Here is a 21,506-nt window from a genome sequence, read left to right on the forward strand (position 1 = left end):
ACTGTGTAGATTCTGATTCAGGAGCTCTGGGTCTGGGCCAAGCATGTATATTTTTCAATGGCCCCCTAGTCAATTTTGCTGCTGAACTAGGTTTGGGGATCACAGGACTAAACTAATCCTGGTTGGTGTTAGAGAAAGATTAACTTTGTCTCATAACTCCTTTTCTTTAGTGGAGTTTGAGTTGATGGAGTTAGAATTGCCTTCTGACAGCTAGGATGTATACTTTGGAAATAGTACACATCTACAGTATTCTAGAAATAGTATTAATCTACAGTATTCTATAAATCTTAAAAACACTAGACATTCAACCAGCAATAGAAACTCTCAGGCTATTTCCCAGTAGGGTCACAATGGTTTGCTTACACCCTTTAACAGAAGAGTTTGCTTATGGATATGCTGTGGTCCAGCAGTGCTGGAGAGCTGTGGTCTGTGGCTGTGCCTCTTAGGAACCTGCTTATTTATCTGTAAAACGATAATGACAGACTTTTGTGAGGATAATTGGAGATCATGTATGAAAAATGTTCTGTAAATGCAAAGCGTTAAATAAAGGCCATGGAATAATGAGCAAGAGGATGGACAGACAACCCAGGTGGCCCAGAGGAGGGAGAGATTCCTTCTGACCGGAAGGGATCAAGAATGACTTCTCGGACAGGTGGATCTAAGTTAGGCTTTGAGGATGGCAGATTTTCAATGGCAAGAGCTGGTGGGGTTGGGCACCCGAGGTGAAGAAAACCCACAGAAGCAAATAAATGCAGTGCATATATGGGGAACTTCACTGAATCTAGGAAAGGTAGCTAGGAGTCTTAGATGAGGATAATATGGAAAAGGAACATACAAATGTCTCTATGTCATTAGCCTGAATAGTAGGGCCAGAGGTTACCAGTTATTTCAGTAATTTTTGAGGGCAACTATAAAAGAATTATGATAGCACAGGACAATAATTGACATTTAAAATGGGTTAATGGTGATGATCTCAGGTTATCAAGGAAAAGTTAAACAAGAAAGGCAGGGATATGTGTTTTCATTAGAAATATTTAAGTAATTAAATAAATAATTTAGCTAATAAATAACTAATGTGTTTTGGTGCTAGAAGAGTATCCCTTAGTGATCTGAACCAGTAGTTACCCAGAAGAACAATTCTTTTTTTTTCTGGTAGTGATGAATAAATGAAATATCACCATGTATTACTTCTATTTTCTCCTAAAAAGTAATATAAGCTCCCAGGCAGAACAAGGGTTAAAAACAAACAGACAAGCTCCTATGCCTCCAATTTAAGAACTCTTGTCACTTCTTTAGTCTAAGACATTGGATTTTATTTTTATTCAAAGGAAGCCACCCTCCCTCTCTTACTTCTAGGTCTGTCTTGGTACTATTTCATAGTTCCTGGTACCACCCAACTGTTATGTAAAGGTAAAAGAAGCTAATTACCGCTACTAACCTGGGATCACTCCTGGGGAGGCAGACTGCCCACACCTACTAGCTCCATGACCACCACTTACTAGTCCTATAGCCATGGGCAAGTTACTTAATAACTCTGAATAAGTTTCCTCATTTGTAAGAGGGGGCTGTTAATAGCAGCCTCCCCTATCCTGTAGGTTGTTAGGAGTGAACAAAATAATTTATATGAAGCACTTAGAGCAATGCCTAGAACATGGTAAGTGCTCAATTTACTTTTACCTTTCAAAATACGTTTTTGAGATTCTTCTGAATAGCTGAAGTTCACTCCTTTTTATTGCTATAATAATATTCCATTGTTGAAGAGCAATTGAGTCATTTCTAGTTTTTTGCTGTTACGAATGAGAATGTGAACTTTCTTGTACATATCTCCTGATACACACATGCGAGAATTTCTTTGCAAGATATAATTATAGGAGTGGTTGTTCCAGTTTTACATCCGTCACGAATATATACAGGAGCCCCTGCTCTATATCCTTCCACAAACTTGGTATTGTCAGGCTTATGAATTTTTGCCAACCTGGTGGGTAATTTTTCATATCCCTGATTACCAGTGAAGATGAGCATCTTTTCACACATATAGGGGCCCTTTGTGTTTCCTTTTTTGTGAAATCTTTTGCCTGGCTGGCTACTAGGTTCTTTCTTTTTCTTGATAATTTGAGAGAATTCTTTATGCATTCTAGATACTGCCTCACCTATCAATTTCCTCTCAGTCCATTGCCCCCTGAGTTGTTTTTTTTTTTTTTTTTTTTTTCAGTTTGGGTTCAGGGTCACTCTAATCCATCTAAGAGATTCTTCTTCTTTATATATATCTTTGCTTGTTATGGAGGGGGGTTTTAGAGAGGGGTACACATGGGTACCCCCTTTATTCCACATGGGTTGGAATAAAGTTCCATTATCTTTTCTGCTGGGATATACCATGTCAAGCAATAGGAAGTGCTAAGCTCCAGATTCTGTGGAGGTATAACATGTCCTTTTCCATACAGGTGATATATAAAAAGGAATCCCAGGTAGTAGAATTATGAGTAGTTCTTCCTTTCATTATACTTGGGTAACTTTCTAATTTTTCAAAAATAAATGTACTATTTTTACAATCAGAAATACTCACTCATATTGTTCAAAAAGAATTTTCACTCTTTAAGTTCTGTGGCTTTCAGAGATGTTTGATTTCAAACTCAGTAGTAGCAAGAGGTTAAGGAAACTCCCAGTCAGCAGGAAATAAAGGCTTACCTCATTTTATTGAGCTTCACAGATACTGCTTTTTTTTTTTTTTTACAAATTGAAGATTTGTGGTAACCCTGCATCGGGCAAGTCAGTTGGTGCCATTTTTCCAACAGCATTTGCTCACTTTGTGTCTCTGTAGGACATTTTGGTGATTCTCACAGTATTTCAAACTTTTTCACTATTATTATGTTTGTTATGGTCATCTGTGATCAGTGATTATGACTCACTGGAAGCTCAGATGATGGTTAGCATTTTTTAGCAACAGTGTTTTTTAATTAAGGTATTTACATTGGTTTATAGACATAATGCACACTTAATACACTAAAGTATAGTGTAAACATAACTTTTATCTGCACTGGGAAACCAAAAAATTCATTCGACTCACTTTATTGCAGTATTCATTTTATTGCGGTGATATGGAATCCAAACTGCATGTATGTCTATAATAGTTGGTTAACATCCAGGGTGATATCAAGGTGAACTCACCTGTGAATTGACAAATGCAACAGAGCAGCAGCAAGACATGAGAGAGCCAACCCCTTACAGGCTCCACCGTTCTCAAGGAGACTGTAAACCACACATTTAGATTTCCTTTGTATCCAACACAGCTCTCAGAGCTAGGCACTTAATTGAAGTTGCTGCTGCTGGCCAGTGGTCACGATATCCTCGGGGCAAATATTGGCATTGGTGTTTTGTTCTGCTCCGGTTTAAAGCCCACCTGCCTTCTGTGGTTGTTCATGATAGTCTTTTCAGTCCCCCAGTTGACCAGAGAGGAGAAAAGAGAAAATGGGCTCAAAAGTAAATCTCCTGCCATCAGCCTGATGGGACGCAACATGGAAAAGATGAAGGAGGCCCAAGCGTGGATCCGAAGGATACTGACCCTCCAGGACCACCACATCATTGAGAATTATCATATACTCTACCTTGGAAAAAGGGAACATGACATTTTGACTCAGCTTCAGAATAATTTAAGGGTCTCTATCTCAGAGATTATCAGTCTGGAAAAGGTAATTTTAGAGATTAAAGGAGCCCAGGCTAGCCTCGTTGAGGTGGTTATGAACATTGAACATATGCTGTGTGAAGTTCAAGAGGAAATGGCAAGAAAAAAGGAGCTAGCCCTTTGGAGCTTGTCAGGTGAGTAACTTCCAATTGAGTTGAAAAGTCGGATCTCCCAACTGTTCCTTCTTATGGGTGTGAGTGCACCTGTATATATGTGGGTAAGATATAGCATGGGAGAGAGAACAAACCATGCTGGTTCTGTGTTAAGCCATAAACTTTTATAAGTTTTTTGGCTCTCTTTCTACCAGCAAGGTTAATTAGAAAATCAACACACACACACACACACACACACACACACACACACGCACACGTACGTGAGTGATTGGATTTACTTATGATGAAATGGATTGCCTAAGAAGCAGTTAAATGCCTAGCAGTTAAAAGCCTAGGATAACATAAGCCCAGGCTCTGGGGAAAAAAGTGCATCCTTAATTCTACAAATGGAATGTTCAAATTTAGACAGACACATTACACTTGATTAATTAATTTCTTTGAGTTCTATTGCATTTATGTATTTGTTGCTAGCAGCATTAGGAACCCTAAAATTACTTTGAGCTCTCTCACCAAAATAAATTATTCATTCTTACTGTGAAGTACACTCAAGTATCTCCCATGCAGCGGGGCAAAATTCATCATGATGACTGGGAATTTGGGTTCGGAGATATCCTTTTAACATAGCCCTAGAGCTAAGAAATTATACCATTGAAAATGCCACCTTGAGAAACAGAGACTTATTTCATTTATTTATTTGATTAATGTATATTGTGTCTATGGTATGTGCCAAGCATTGTGCTGGGTGCTGGGGATACAGTGATAAGATGGACGCTGTTTCCACTCAAAATCCAAGTAAGGATACTGAGAAGCAAGCAGGTTAGTTATGAAAGAGGAGGGTTAAAGTGCTCTGGGAGCACCTCGGAGAGGCACTGTGATATTGCGATTTATAAGATATGTTTGGTCATTCAGATGACCAAAATATATGGTCATATATATACATTTGGTCTTCGTCAACATTTCTGGCTTACAACTCTCAAAGCCCTTGGATTTCCTAAGTGTTGAGAGTGATAAAGATGTCTTTTGTTATGTTAAAGAGGTGACTCTGGAAAGCCCCTAAGAACGGGGACTGGTCACTAGGACACCAAACCCTGTGGTTGGAGGATTGGAACTTTCAGTGTTCCCCCACCCAACCTCCAGGGAGGGGGCTGGAGGTTGAATCAGTTGCCATTGACCAATGATTTAATCAGCCACGGCTATGTATGGACCTCAGTAAAAACCCAGAAGGACAGGTTCAGAGAACTGCCAGGTCATCGAGCACGTAGAGAGTTTTAGTGCATATAAGTTGCATGTAGGGAGAGTGGCTTGCTAGGAGAGAGCATGGGAGCTCTGCACCCTGTCCCCATTCCTTCCTTGCCTTATGCATCTTTTCTGTCTGGCTGTTCCTGAATAATATCCCTGTATAATAAACCAGTAATCTAGTACGTAAAATGTTCCTCTGAGCTGCTCTAGCAAATTAATTGAACCTGAGGAGGAGATGTTTTGACCAGCTGGTCAAAAGTACAGGTAACAACCTGGACTTGCAAATAGTGCCTGAAATCCACAGAGAAGGTCATTGGAATCTCTAGTTTGTAGCTAGTCAGTCAGAAGCACAGGTGACAACCTGGCTTTTGACTGGTGTCTGAAGTATGTGTGTGTTGAAGAGCAGTCTTGTAGGACTGAACCCCTAACCTGTGGAATCTGATGCTATCTTTGGATAGACAATAGCAGAATTGCTTGGTTGTACATATGGGAAACCCTCCTACACACAGAGACTTTGAATTTGGTCTCAGAATACCAATTTAGGCACTTAGCCCAGACTTGGGAGGTCAAGGGAAGGCTTCTCAGAGAAGGTGTCATAAATGGAGAATGAAGAATAAGTAGAGAGGTTCCTGGGTGCCTTAGTCAATTGAGTGTGCTGCTCTTGATTTCGGCTCAGGCCAAGATCTCATGGTCATGAGTTCAAGCCCTGCTTTGGGCTCTGCACTAGACGTGGAGTGTGCTTGAGATTTTTCTCTCTTCTCCCTCTGCCCCTTCTCTGCTTGCTGTCTCTCTCTCTCTTTCTCTCTAAAAAAAAGAAAAAAAGAATAAGTAGAAATTAGTAAGGTAAAGAAACTTTTCAAGCAATCAGACCATAGCAGGGTCTAGATTATGAAAGACTTTATAAATCACATGGAAGAGTTCAGAGTTTTTCTTGAACAAATGGGGAGCCTTGAAGGATTTTAAGCAAAAATAAGGTCAGACTTGTATTGTAGAAAGATCACTGTGATGTTGATGGGTTTGGTGCAAAAATTCATATGTGAAATTTTAAAGGGCACCTTATTTTCACTTGTGTTTGTAAAAATAATTCAGGCAGATGTGGTCAAAGTGAGTGGGAGTATACAATAAGTGTTTTATCCACATTCCCCAGAAAAACCAGTGTCAAAGAACATGCACAAAAATAATACACAAGGATAAGACCAAAGATTTTAATTTCTACTTAGTTTGAATTGTAATGACTGTGGATATTTAAATTGACTCTGATACTTTCCAAGAGAACAAGAGGCAAAAAAAACACTGGCCTATAAAACTTGTGACATTACTTTAAACTAACTGCATTCATAAGGTTGATCCACTCTCCCAGCAGTTGGCAATTTAGTCATGTGAGTCTCATGTTCTGGTGCAAGGTGGCATTTTTGATAGGTGATGACTAAGCATAGTATTCCACAGCAGTGTTTCAGAGTTTCCTACAGACTCACCCTCTCTTAATCAGATTAAGACCTTCATTAACAAAATGGGTACATTTTCAATGAGTTATTACTACAAGAAACATCAACTATCCGTCAGAACAATAAAATTTAAATAATAGAAGTTAGGGATTTCCTCTTTTATGCTGCTTTTTAAATCCTTCCTAGTGAGTGCTTCTTTGGTGCCCAACCCAGGGCCAGGCATATAATAGGAGCTCAGTAAATGAGTTGCTGAACTCAAGTGAACTGAATTCTATTACTATACTTTATTAATGTCAGCTATTGCTCTTGAGATTTAATTTACAGTCTCTTCCTTAGAAATTTCCTGGGTTTGGAGTTTCTCTGCTATGAAATGTTGTCCTTCCTGCTTTCCAGATTTACAACTTGGCCCCTCTAGTGACTTTCTTAGGATTTATTATCTGCTTTTTTGTGGTTAAATTGAGACCACCCAATTAAATAATGTGCTGGGAATTTTGTCATTTTTGTATACTTGGGTTTACGTCAAACTGAAAATAAACTGAAAGAAAAGAAGTCTTTTTGGTAGTGGTGGTGGGGTCCATTTGTCCACCTGTGTATTTTGTCCAATAAGGAGTTGCTGGGCAATAACAGGTTGTCCCTTGAATTTAAAAAGGAAGGAACGAAGGAAAGTTAAGGGAGAAGGCACAAAGGAAGAAAAAAAGGAAAAAAGGAAGGAAGGGAGGAAAGACAGGACACCATAGACTCTGAATCTCCAAATTTTACTCTTTGTGGTTGGGTGGCATATGAGTGATACATGTACCAAATATTCTGCCTTGCCACTTACAGAAAGCACTAATGAAAGCCAGGTTTATACTCCTGGGTATGTACTTATTAGGTATGTGATATCGGGCAAGTCACTTCTCTGGGTTTCAATTTCCTTCGTTGTAAAAGTGTGTTAATTATAATTATTTCAGTGGTGGTGTTAAAATGCTCAAATGAGGTTGAGATATGAAATCTTTTTGAGAATCTTGAAGTTATGTTAATGTCATACTGTTTTTCGTCATTCCTTAATGTTTTGTTATGCCTGTATCTTTTTGTTGATGAGCATCCTGGCTAGAAATATAAACATTACCTATTGGCAACACAATTCTATATCATCATTACAACATCGATGGGGGAAGTATATACTAATGCTCTTTTTTCTCTCACCCCCTCAGCCTCATAATCCAAATCATGTGAGGACAAATTTATTAGCCCCCTCTCTTATCCTATGACTTCTCATTATATGATACTCTCCTTGCATGCCTAAACATGTAAGGCATACAGTGTAAACTGGCTAATCTATTCCTTTAAACATCTATAATTTGTTTCATTGCATTTCTTTACAAACCTTTTTCATCTCACAGAGTATTGAGACCAAGTTTTGTGTTACTCGTTTTTAGGACAATGGACTGATTGGCAACCAAAAAACCAGGATGAAATGAAAAGGAATACAGTTCTGAAATGCCTAAAGCTTTCAACTGAGGAAATTCAGAATCAGAAGAAACAGTTTGAAAGCTGTGGTTTGCAGGTTATAAAGGTATACTTAATCAAGGGAAGGGTTTGACCTGTCGTGGGTCTATAACCAAAAGAAGAATTCACCTGCTGATGACTCTAAGCCAGCTGCTCATTGACCTGGAACCCTGGGATTAAGACTGAAAGTGGGGCAGGGATGGGCACCAGGAGGTAGAAATGATGTCAGGATATACAGAAGCACCGATGAAGATTTGGGGGAAAGTTATCTGCCTATCTTGAAGCAAAGTGAAAGAAATGGAATAGCATATACCACACTGTATTATAATTGTTTACCTATTTTTACCTCTCATTAAACTGTGGGCTCTTAAGAAGGCCAAGAATGTGTATACACTGTTGACCAATTCGTTACCACTTCTTGGCACATAGTGAGTGCTCAGTGAATTTTTATTAAATGGATTTATCAAAGAAGGGACAGGGAGTTTTGAAGAGACAGCAGTCAAAGTAGGAGAGGGTTGGGGCTTGGAGAGACTCTTTAAAAACTTGATATAAAAAATAAATTGCTTGCCAAGTAATATGCACATAAGAACCATTATCTTTGAAGTGGAGTATCAGGCACTTGAAATACGGGTTCTCACCCTTTTTTTTCAGTTTTTTCAGTTTTTCATATCCTTGGGTCATAGGTGGAGGAAATTGACAATGTGTTTCTCATGGCTGTCTTCCAAAGAAAGAAGAAAATGGTGGAAGAAAGAACACATAGGGATCCTGTGAGCCACAGGTTGTTTCAGCAAGTTCCTTACCAGTTCTGTGAAGCAGTATGCAGAGTTGGCTTTCAAAGAATGTACTCGATGCCCTGTGGTAGGTATTAGCCCCTCATCACTGGGGGGCTCTATATGTGGGAACTGGTAAGCAGACATCAGCAGATGACTCACCACTAATAGTATTTGTTGCTGTGGTGAGGGGATCGCTTGTAATTGGGATTTTGTGGTAAAGTCATTTGGAAAGGGTCATATTTTTTATTTTTCCTTCATATTTTTTATTGCTGATGGGTTTAATGTTGACGAAAGTGAACGGTGAGACTACAGTTCACTGTTTTTCTCTTTTCTGTGGTCATGTGTTTTATCTGCAGAGAGCACCCTGAAGCTCTTCTCTCTCTCTCTCTCTCTCTCTCTCTCTCTCTCTCTCTCTTTTTGGCTTATTTCCACAAAATTATTATCAACATTACCAAACCTCATCCCTTAATTAAAAGAGCACTTTCCTGAACTTCATAAAGTTGCTCTTTTCTCTTCCATCCTCTTCATTTCCTGTAGGCTGCTAGTGAATGAATTAGATATCTGGCAGGGGAAGTAAATAACATCTTAAGATCCTTTTCAGCTATGGGGCTTCTATGTGTAGCTCTCATGTCTCTTTTCAGTTGTACGAAAATATTGGATACTTAACTGCTGTTTTATCCCCTTCAGATGTCTCCAAAGGAGCCTAAGAAGTTTAGTGATGATCGTGATGGATACCTAACAATGAGGCTTGATTTTGCCTGATCTATTGACTATGTTCTTGATCTTTATCTTTCAAAATATATAGCATGACCCTTGCTGTGAAGCTAACTCCAACTCTTGATTTCTAGAAAGCAAAGGGTCTAGAAATCATCTTCTCTTTGCCACAGAGAGAACATAAGCAATACCTGGAGTAAAAATTGAACATGGAAAATTTCTGGGGGTAAAAACTCACAAGTGAATCCCCACCAAGAAGTCTTTGATTATAACTAGAAAAGTTATATTGGCAAAGTCTTAAAAATTCACAACATCCATTTGCTCCTAAACCCATTGTAACTGGCCTTCTCTGCACTCCCCCTCCCTACCCTTACCTAAACTATTCTAAGACCATCACTGTCCTATTTTTCAAATCCAGTAGTGCCTTCTTTTCAGTCCTGTGGCAGACACTGCTAATTGCCTGCCTGACATCTGTACATGTCTTTTTCCCTAAAAGACACATACACCACCTCCCAAGGAAGACAGCCTCCAAATCTCATCTTGTCTCATCATCAGCTTCAAATACAGAAAGTCCTCTCTTAAAGCTTAAAAGCAAAGTAATTGCGCTAACCCACTTGTTATATAATGAGAGGAGAAGGAGCAGGAAAATTGCAATAAAAACTCCAATTTCTAGGGGTGTCTGGGTGACCCAGTCAGTTAAGCATTAACTCTTGATTTCCGCTGAGGTCATGATCTCACATCGTGAGTTCGATCCCCGCATCAGGCTCTGCACTGACAGTGTGGAGCCTGCTTGGGATTCTCTCTCTCCTCTCTCTTTGCCTCTCTCTCTCTCTAACAAAATAAATAAACTTAAAAATAAAACCCCTCCCATTTCTAAACGGTAGAAGGAAAGTCACTGGTCCATACCACTAATCATGCTCCTGGATAGGCATAGAGAGTATTCTCTATTCTGGGAGTGGTAAGACCCTTGTTTTCCACTCTGGGAAGAATCTTCCTTATGTGTTGCCACCCTTGGTCATTTCTAGGCCCTCTGCCTATCAGGGTTCTGTGGATTGCCTCAGGGACTAGAATGCTCTCAGGCTACTGTAGCCAGGCTTGCAGTTTCTTCAGCAATACAGTTCCTTTAAAACCTCAGCAGGCAGGAAACCTGTTTGCTTCTGGTCAAGTTTGTGTCTTTATAACCCAGCTAAAGGTCTTGTCTCCATCTAGTCTTTAAGCCTTAAGATTCTGGTCTTTTACCTACTGGCCTCTGTGCTCTGTCCATGTCCCTAGGTCTTAGCTTAACACCCACTGCCTGAGGCAGTTCAGATGATTAGAGTCATTATGCCCATAATGTGACTGTACCAACATGTCTGTGGGGAGCATGCTTCACCAAAGGTGCTTGAGAAACACAGGAGATATTTTATTACCCCGAAGTTGTTTTGCAACTCTTTTTTAAACCTCGTTTTTTTTTTTTTTTTTTGAATGTATATTCTGAGACAGAGAGAGAGAGCGAGCATGGGCAGAGGAAGGGGCAAAGAGAGAGGGAGAAAGAGAATCCCAAGCAGGCTCTGCATTGTTAGCACAGAGTCTGATGTGGGGCTTGATCTCACAAACCGTGAGGTCATGACCTGAGCCGAAATCAAGAGTGAGATGCTTAACTGACTAAGCCATCCAGGTGCCCCTAACCTAGTTTTCATTTGGACTACAAAGTCTTTTTTACCATGCAAGGTTCCAAATTATGGGACTCTTGGTCAATTCAGATGGCCACCTATAGGCACAGGGGCTTCTATTAATGAAGTTGTATGTATATATTTTCTATATTGCCTTGTATTCCAGCCAGTTCATCTCTTGCTCGTAGGGCTTGGCTGAATGTAGCAAGAAGGAGAATACATGCTTGCAATTTTTTTTATTGGGTTCATTCATTCATTCCACAAGTGTTTCTTAAACACGTTCTATAAGTCAGGCCCTGTGCTAGGTGAGAGGAATACCACAGTAAACAGAACACACAGAGTTCCTACCCTTAAAATTTATAATCTAGTGAGTCCATCCGTTGCCCATTCTTTAAATGTTCGTGTTTTCTGGAGTTCAAAAGGAATCCTTCTCTTTTGTAACCCTACAGTGTCACCCTGGGTGATTGCACCCATTCCTATGGCTTCAAACTCCTACCTCTATGGATGACTTATGAATTTGTGACTCTGACCCCCTACCTCTCCCCTGACCCGCAGGTCCATATTTCTGACTGTCTTTTGAACATTTCTGCCTAGATGTTCCAGAGCCACCTCAGACTGAACTCTTTTCTTGGCCATACTTTACCCTGAGAAATACGCTTCCCCCCTCCCCCCCAGTGCTCCCTAACCTGACTAATACCATCACCATCTATCTACTGGGTCTCCTAAGCTGGAAACTCTACCATCTTCTACTTCTTCCTTCCCCTCATTCTTATGTCCAGGCAGTCACACAGCCCTACTGGTTCTCTCTCGGTGACCTTTGCAGCCCAGTCTCACCTTTCTATTCCTACTGCCTTTGTTGTTCTTCCCCTGGGCCTGGACAATCATCAGGTCCTTTCCTTGCCTGAAAACCAACCCTATCCAACCTATCCTTTACTCCGCTACCAGAATTATCATCCTAAAAAAATACACGTGTTGCAGGGAGTATGGCCGGAGTTGCAAAAGATGAGCCTGCAAACAAAGTGCAGTTAAGTGAAGGTCCTCATACTCGACTCGGAATGAGGTTGGTCATTAGAAAAAGGATTGGAAGTGACTGGATAGGCAGTCTTTCATTTAACATGAGTGGTAATTTTTCAGGTAAAGGAGGGGGGTATACTTTATTGTAAGGAGGGGCAGTGGCCTCCAAGTTATCATTTGTGAGTGGCGGTAGAGGCCATTCTGGTGAAGTGTCTTCCTCAGGCGCTATAGCCTTGATTTCTTCAGAAGAAGACTCATCCTTAAAACTATCAGATGTAAAATCCGACTCATCTCCTTCTTCTTGATGAGTTTTTAACTTAGGTGAACTTATATTTTGTTCTGAGTCAGACTGTAAAGGCTATAAAGCCATCTCAATTAAAGAGCATAAAGACCAAACTTTTAAAGAAATGATATCTCCATTTTGATGAGTGTGCCTAAGTGTTTTCATAATCAATCTCCATTGTTTAAGGTTTAAAAGATTTTTTCTAGAAGGGTTAAACCAATAGCAATGTTTTTTAAACAAGTACCAGAGCTCATCAAAATACATGCTTGTTTAATATCTATTTTTCTAGTCGCATACAAGGTAAAACCCCAAACCCCTTAGCAAAGCACGTAAGGCCCTAGCCCCACATTATTCACCCACCTTGTCACTATGTTCCTCAACACTTCAGCCATGAACTGCTTAAGGGTTTCCTAAATGTGCTGGAGATTTCCTGCCTTTATGCCTTTGCATGTGGAATGCCTTCCTCTCTCATCCTTTTTTAGCCCGCAAAGTCCCATTCTTTCTTCCAGACATAGCTCAAATGGCATGTCCTGGTTGACACCTTCCCTAACTCCTGCAGGCCCAGGAACTTGCTTCCTCTTCTGCCCTCCTGCACTTCTGGTATTCCTTTGTTACCACATCTGTAACTCCAATAAGTATCAAAATTTACAGTTCCACAAAACCTGGGTGTGGGTCTTGTCTTCTTTATTGCTGTAAAATGGAACTTTACCTACATCTCATGCTCCCATGTCTGCAGATGAGGAAAACTCTTGATGGTTCAAGATGAACTCAGTCATTTTCAGAGTTTTCTTAGTCCCTTTGGGGTTTAAACTCAGTTCCTTCAAGGTGTTCCCCTTCTTCTCTTCTGAGAGTGCTTTAGATTACGGGACAGGCATTTGTGAGGAAGGTGGTTTGGTGCATGGTCTGCATCTATCTGTTCTCTGCCTCCCAATGTCCTCTGCTAGATAAGCCATCCTGGGCATCAGTCATTAGCACCCTCCAGTGCTTAAATTCATGGTGCCCTTTGCTCTTAGTGTCTCCACAGGGCACTCTGTTTTTCATGCTGAGGGAACTCCTTTCCAAGCCAGTGTCTGTGCCTGTCCTAGAGCACAGGAAATTTTTGAGTGTGCACATCCTCCAAGCTGAAGTGCAAGGTCGTCTATAGCAGTCCTCAACTGTTCTGGACATCTTCCCCAGCCATTGCTACTTTTCACTTAGATGCCAGACTGGAGGAGGGGGTTGTACCCAGTAGAGTCAGGCAATGGTTCCTTCTACTTTAGAAGTCCCCCTCCCTGTTTTTCCAAGATTCTTGTTGTTCTGCCCCATCTCGACTCCCAGGGCTCTTTTGAGGGAATGGAGCAGTGAAGTGAGCCCCTTCTCAGAATCCCCAAGAGTTCTAGTCATGTCCTCTCTGGTTCTTCTCTTCCTACCAGGTGAAATGAAGAATTTTTATTTATTTTGAAGTGAGAAAATTATTCTGAGAATATCTTTCATCCTTCTCTCCTCTGTTACATATGGCATAAACACCATGCTATGAATTCTTTAGGTTTTTATTAATTTTTATTTATTTTTAAAGTTTATTTATTTATTTTGAGAGAGACAGAGAGAGCATGAGTGAGGGAGGGGCAGAGACAGAGGGAAAAAGAGGAAATCCAAGCCGGCTCCACACTGCTAGCACAGAGCCTGATGCAGGGCTCAGACTCCCGAAACCATGAAATCATGACCTGAGCCAAAACAGAGTCGGATGCTTAACTGACTGAGCCACCCAGGCACCCTGAATTCTTTAGGTTTTTAGATTTTTGGTTCAAAAAACCCTTTTCTCTCTCATAAAACCTAACTTTCAAGACCACAGTCTCTGCTTTGATTAAAATTAATTACATAGGATATAATTATACACACACACACACACACACACACATACACACACACACACACACACACACAAACACACACAACTGACCTTATTCTAAGCTCTATCCTTTTTTCCCTGAGTAATAAGTATGAAGAACTCAATGGGTGGAGGAATCAAGAGCAAGAAGAAACTCCCAGGAAATAAATCTTTGATTTTTATCTCAAAATATTTGCTCTCCACATAAAATTGTGTTTACATGTGGGGAGTTCCCTTTGTGAATTGTTGAGACCAGGGATCATGTCTTAGTCATTTTTTTAAGCCCTAGAGCTGCATTGTCCAAATGGTTGCCACTAGCCACATGTGGCTATGGTGCACTTAAAATGTGGTTAATCTGAATTGAGACATGCTCTAAGTGTAAATTAATTACACTTGATTTTATTTATTTATTTATTTTTAATTTTTTTTAATGTGTTTTTTTTTTTGAGTTGGGGGTGTGTAGGGGTAGAGAGAGAGGGAGACACAGAAAGAATATGAAGCAAGCTCCAGGCTCCAGGTTCTGAACTGTCAGCACAGAGCCTGACTTGGGGCTCGAACTCATGAACCATGAGATCAAGACCTGAGCCGAAGTCAGATGCTTAACCAACTGAGCCACCTAAGCACCCCAATATATACTGATTTTAAAGACCACTACCAAAGAAAAGAATATAAAATATCTCCTTAATAATTTTTATATTGAATTACATGTTGAAATGATACCATACTGAATATAACAGATTAAATAAAAATAATTACATTAGTTTTACCTGTTTCTTTTTACCTTTTTATGTGGCTACTAGAAAATGTAATAGGACTAGAGAGAGTATACATGTTAGTACCCAAATAGGCAATATGATTCAACAGATCATAATGATCTTTTTTTTTCTTTTATCAGATCCAAAATATGGAGTTGGTATATACTTCACCAAGAATCTGAAAAACCTAGCATACCAAGTCAAGAATACATCTGCCACAGATGAACTGATCTATGTGTTTGAAGCTGAAGTACTCACAGGCTCCTTCTGTCAGGGTCATCATTTAAATATTTTCCCCCCACCGTTGAGTCCTGGAGACATAGATAGCCATGACAGCGTGGTTGACAATGTCTCCGACCCTGAAACCTTTGTTATTTTTAGTGGCACACAGGCTATGCCTCGATATTTGTGGACTTGCACCCAGGATCATGTACAACCACAGAAGGACTCAGCAGGACCAATGATGCTATCTTCACAGCAGCCTTGGGAAAGATTCTCAAGTGGTAGCTCTGTTGATTAACCTCTGTTGATTAACCTCCACATCATTTTGACAACTGGCATGTCCTTACTTTGGAGGAACTGTCCAAATAATGACCATCAGTAAATCAGAGTGGCTTGAATATGTCAAATGGGTTGTCCATGTGGACTGATTGTGTTATTCAAGGGACCCACCACATCCTCATATCTTAGTTCTTTCATCTTTGTCTTCATCTCTTGGGATTGAGGTGGATAGATCCCAACTAAAACACTCTCAGGACCATTCCCTCTCCTTCAAGTTGTCCTTTCACCTCTTTTACTATAGGTAACAGCAAAAATGTTTTACATGTAATGAAGGGACTTTTCTAGCATACAATCCAAGACTTTTTAGTTTCTAAAATGGATAGTGTAATAGCAGGATGCTTTTGCATTTTCCAGATAATCTTATATAGTGTTTTAGATATCAAAATAAATCACCTTTGTCTGAGTAACTGGCTTTGAAAAGTTATATGTAAAATGACATTATTCGAAGTGGAAGGACATCAAAAGGCTGATATTCTACTGATATCATATTTGGATTCAGCCATATCAAGCAATGCCATTCAAGCATCATGAGGCCAAATGATTAATTCACCAAATATTTCTTGATCATCAGAGGTGTTTCATTTTTCTGGATACTGGGGACATGATGCCAGACAAGACAAATATCTTCAGGCAGCTGGCAGCCTGAATAATCAGAAATGCAGCTGTATGATTGAGTATAATAAAAGAGTATTTACAGATTCTTTGGAAAAATTTAAGAGGGAGAGGAATAAATTAATCAGGGGTTGGGAGGAAGGCCTTCTAAAGAAAGTGAAACTCAAGACGAAACCTGAAGTATTTGTAAGAGGTAGGTGAAAGAGGGATGCAGCAAATCAGGAGCAGAGATGGAAGAATACTTTAGGCAGAGAGAAAAGCTCTTATCAAGGCTGAATCCACTGTGACTTTGCCCAAATTTGACTTCAGAGTTCTGTAATGTAAAGGCCAGCTAATCTCACCATTTATCTCTTGCCTATTCTGAAATCTGTATTTCCCTATGCTTCCAAAATTTCATCACCCTCATATCCTTACACAGAACACTTCTTCCTCCTCTTACTGTAACCAGCATTCTTCCTCTTTTTTTAAATCCCCTTCACCTATTTCACCAACCCCACCCACCTCCCCTCTGGTAACAATGTTTGTTCTCTATAGTTAAGAGTATATTTCTTGGTTTCTTTTTTTTTTTCTTTGTTTTGTTTCTTAAATTCCACATATCCGCGAAATCATATGGTATTTGTCTTTCTCTCCCTGGCTTATTTCACTTAGTGTTATATCCTCTAGCTCCATTCGTGTTGTTGCAAATGGCAAGATTTTATTATTTTGGGGGGGGGGGGATGAATAATATTCCATTGGGTATATCTATACCGTATCTTCTTTATTGATTCATCTATCAATGGGCTGCTTTCATATTTGGCTACTGTAAATAATGCTGCAGTAAACATAGGGGTGCATGTATCTTTTCAAATTAGTGTTTTTGTATTCTTTGGGAATAGTGGAATTACTGGATCATATGGTAATTCTATTTTTAATTTTTTGAGGAATCTCCATACTGTCTTCCACAGTGGGTGCACCAGTTTGCATTACCACCAACAGGGCATGAGGGTAACTTTTTCCCCACATACTTGCCAACATTTGTTGTTTCGTGTGTGTGTGTGTGTGTGTGTGTGTGTTTTAATTTTTAAAGAAGTTTTTAAATTCCAGTTAATTGTTTCTTGTGTTTTTTTATTTTAGCTACTCTAACAGATGTGAGGTGATATCTCATTGTGGTTTTGATTTTCATTTCCCCGATGAGTGATGTTGAGCATCTTTTCATGTGTCTGTTGGCCATCTGAATGTCTTCTTTGGAGAAATGTCTGTTCATGTCTTTTTCCCATTTTTCAATTTGATTATTTGTTTTTTGGGTGTTGGTTTATATATTTTGGATACTGAGTCTTTATCAGGTATGTCATTTGCAAATATCTTTCCTCATTTTGTAGGTTGCCTTTTAGTCTTGTTACCTTTGCTGTGCAGAAGCTTTTTATTTTGTTTTTCCCCTAAACCATGTCTCCACACTATCTACCTTCCCTAATGTGGCCTTTTCTCTCCCTCTAGTTGTGTAGTTTGCTCTGTCAGTATTCAGGTCGATTTTATGGGATTCAGAATGATTTGATAGTTATCTAATTGTGCTCTAGGGATGAGAGGAGTGTAGGGCCCCCCTACTATGCCCCACCATCTTAGCTCCTTAGAAGCTTTATTTTGATATAGCCCAATAGTTTATTTTTGCTTTTATTTCCCTTGCCTGAGGAGACATATCTAGAAAATGTTGCTATGGCTAATGCCAGAGAAAGTACTGCCTGTGCTCTTCTAGGATTTTTATGGTCTCAGGCCTCATATTCACATCTGTAATCCATTTTGAGTTTATTTTTGTGTATGGTGTAAGAAAGTGGTTTGGTTTTATTCTTTTGCACGTAGTTATCCAGTTTTCCAACCACCATTTGTTGAAGAGACTTTTTCCCATTGTATATTCTTGCCTCCTTTGTTGAAGATTAATTGACCATATAGTTGTGGGTTTATTTCTGAACTCATTCTGTCCCATTGATCTATGTGTCTATTCTTGTGTCACTACCATACTGTTTTGATTACTATAGCTTTTGTAGTATATCTTGAAATCTGGGATTGTGATACCTCCAGTTTTGTATTTTTCCAAGATTGCTTTGACTAGTCAGGATCTTTTGTCATTCCATATAAGTTTAGGATTATTTATTCTAGTTCTGTGAAAAATGCTATTGGTATTTTGGTAGGGATTGCATTAAATGTGTAGATTGCTTTGGATAGTATGGATATTTTAACAATGTTTGCTCTTACACTCCATGAGCATGGAATATCTTTCCATTTGTGTTGTCTTTAATTTCTTTCACCAATGTTTTATAGTTTTCAAAGTATAGGTTTTTCACCACCTAGGTTGTTTATTTTATTCTTTTTGGTATAATTGTAAGTGGTATTGTTTTCTTGATTTCTCTTTCTGCTACTTCATTATTAGTATATAGAAATGCAATGAATTTCTGTATATTGATTTTGTATCCTGCAACCTTACTGAATTCATTTATTAGTTCTAATGGTTTTTTAGTGGAGTCTGTAGGGTTTTCTATACATAGTATCATGTCATCTGCAAATAGTGAATCTAATATTTCTTCCTTACCAATCTGGATGCCTTTTATTTCTTTTTCTTGTCTGATTGCTGTGACAGTATTCTTCCTCTTGAAAGAAGCATGCTTCCTATCTCATATGGTACTGTCTTTGGATATGGGCAAAAGAGGCCCTGCCTTGAACCTCTGGTTTGAGAGGGCCCCACTCTGGTCTGCTTCTATGTGTTCTCATCTCTACAAGATAAGTAGTCTATAGGGTCAAGAGAATGTATCAATTATAAGCCTTCATACTTCACTTCTAAACCACCCACTAGGTACCTGGAACCCCAAACTTTCTTGACTGAACAGCTCCAAGTCTATTTCCAGGGCCTAACTCGACCTCTTTCTTGGTTCTGTCCTCTTGAGGGTGGACTGTGCCACAAGTCTTCATCAAGAATGGTCAAAGAGTGACTGTTTGGGTCATGGGCAGTAGGGCTGAAGCATTCGTATGCCTGGGGGTAAGCTTGCGACATAAAGCTAAAATAGTGCTTAAATTATCTATAACCTTAAAGCTTATATTAAGAAAAAATAAAGGCATAAATTAGTCAGCTAAGCATCCAACTTAAGAAAATCAGAATAAATTTGAAAGGATAAAAACAGAAAATAATGAAATGGATGCAAAAACATTACAACAGAGGGAATAAAGTAATAGCTATTTCTTTGTAAAGATTAAAATTCTTTTAAATGTTTATTTATTTTTGAGAGAGAGAGAAAGACAGAGCCTGAGTGGGGGAGGGGTAGAGAGAGCAGGAGACACAGAATCCAAAGCAGGCTCCAGACTTTGAGCTGTCAGCACAGAGCCCGATGCAGGGCTTGAACTCACAAACCGTGAGATCATGACCTACGCTAAAGTCAGATGCTTAACAGACTGAGCCACCCAGGTGCCCCTGTAAAGATTTTAAAAATATGCAAATCTTTGGTAAGATTGATAAAGAAAAAACAAAAGGTACAAATAAAGAATTTGAGGAATAAAAAGAGGATGTAACTAAAATACATTAGAGATCTAAAGGTAACAAGATAATGCCAGAAACAATTTTGTGCTAATAAGCTGAAAATTTAGACAAAATATAGATTTTCTCTTGAAAATATAACCTATCAAAATTGAAGAACTAGAAATCCTGAATTTTCTAAAATCTATTAAATAAATTGAATCAGCAATTGAAGTTTTACCTACCAAGTAAACAAATACAAGCTAAGATGATTTTACTAAGTGAGTTCTACCAAATCTTCAAAGAACAGATAATTCCAATTTTATATAAAATCTTCTAGAGAACTTTTTAGAGAAATGGGAACTTTCTCCAACAAATTTTTCAAGGCTAGTTTAACCTTGATACCAAAAATAGACAACCAGTATAGATATGAAAAATCCAGATACAAAGCACAAATCTGAAACTATTAACAAATATAGTTCAGTTCTGTATAAATAAATAAATCATGGTCAAGTTGGGTTTATTTCAGAAATTCAAGGATAATTTAACTTAAGAAAATCTGCTAGTGTAACTCACCATATAAATATATAAAAGAGTATGCTCATTTCAATGTATAGAAATAAGTCACTTAATAAGCAATTCATAAAAAACCTAGAGCATTATATTTCATAGTAAAACATTAGAACAATTCCCTGCAAAATCAGGAATGAGACAATAGATGCTTTCTATCACCACTTACCTTCTCCAATGAGTTAGAACTCCTGGCAAACACAGTAAACAACAAATGAAAAACATGACCAGTGGTGGAGAAATAAAAATGTCATTAATCAAAGGAAATATGGTTGTCTATAGGAAATCCAAGAAAGGAGCGCCTTGCTAGCTTAGTCAGTGGAGCATGTGGCTCTTGATCTGAGGGTTGTGAGTTTGAGCCCCAGGTTAGGTTTGGAGATAATTTAAAAATCTCTCTAGAAAAAAAAGAAAATCCAAGAAAATCTGGAGACAATTATTAAAATGAATAAAAGCATTCTGTGAGGTGCTAAATAGAAGTTATACATAAATCAATTTCATTCTTATGCATGAGAAACAATAAATGTAATGACTTTTTTTACCATTATAACAGCAACACCAAAAAAATAAAGTAACTAAAAATAAGTTTAACAAAAGATGTATAAAAACTTCATGAAAAACATCACAACATGTTTTGAAAGGCATTAAAGAAGACCTTATAAATAAATGGAACTATATACTATATTGTCATCGAAAGGGAGACTTAATATAATAAAAATCTCTATACTCTAAAAATAAATCTTATCAATTCAATGAAATTTCAGTCAAAATCATAAAAGTTTTTTTCATAGAAATTGATGGAGTAATTGTAAAATTTATATTAAATAAAAAGACCCATGAAGAGCTGAGGCAATTAAAAGAACTGTTTTTAATGCTTATTTATTTTTGAGAACAGAAGTGTGAGTGGGGGTGAGGGGCAGAGAGGGAGACACAGAATCCAAAGCGGTCAGCACAGAGCCCGACATGGGGCTCAAACTCATGAACAGTGAGGTCATGACCTGAGGTGAAGTCAGGTGCCCAACTGACTGAGCCACCCACACTCCCTAGCTGAGGCAATTTTAAAGAAGAAAAACAAAGTGGAGGTGACTTGACCTACAGCATATCATGACTTACTATACAACTACAGTAATTAAGATGTGTTACTGGTGCAGGGACAAACAGACCAACTGAATAGAATAGAAAGCTGCAAAACAGACCTATACCAATACGGAAATTTGAGAATATATGTATCTTGAGTGAATATATATATGTATATATATATATATATAC

General features: G+C 38.7%; 1 protein-coding gene across 1 annotated transcript in view; it reads left to right on the forward strand.

Annotated features, from left to right (window-relative positions):
* PARP9 (poly(ADP-ribose) polymerase family member 9) overlaps positions 1-15,990 on the forward strand; it is a 35,782-nt gene extending 19,792 nt beyond the window's left edge. The window contains 4 exon segments of the mRNA XM_047874699.1: positions 3,433-3,813; positions 7,895-8,031; positions 8,648-8,822; positions 15,163-15,990. Coding sequence (XP_047730655.1) covers positions 3,433-3,813; positions 7,895-8,031; positions 8,648-8,822; positions 15,163-15,542 — 1,073 coding nt within the window. The 3' untranslated portion in view covers positions 15,543-15,990.
* Positions 15,991-21,506: the final 5,516 nt, after the last annotated feature.

The sequence above is a fragment of the Prionailurus viverrinus genome, chromosome C2 (assembly GCF_022837055.1).
Source record: "Prionailurus viverrinus isolate Anna chromosome C2, UM_Priviv_1.0, whole genome shotgun sequence".
In the NCBI taxonomy this organism is placed as follows: domain Eukaryota; kingdom Metazoa; phylum Chordata; class Mammalia; order Carnivora; family Felidae; genus Prionailurus; species Prionailurus viverrinus.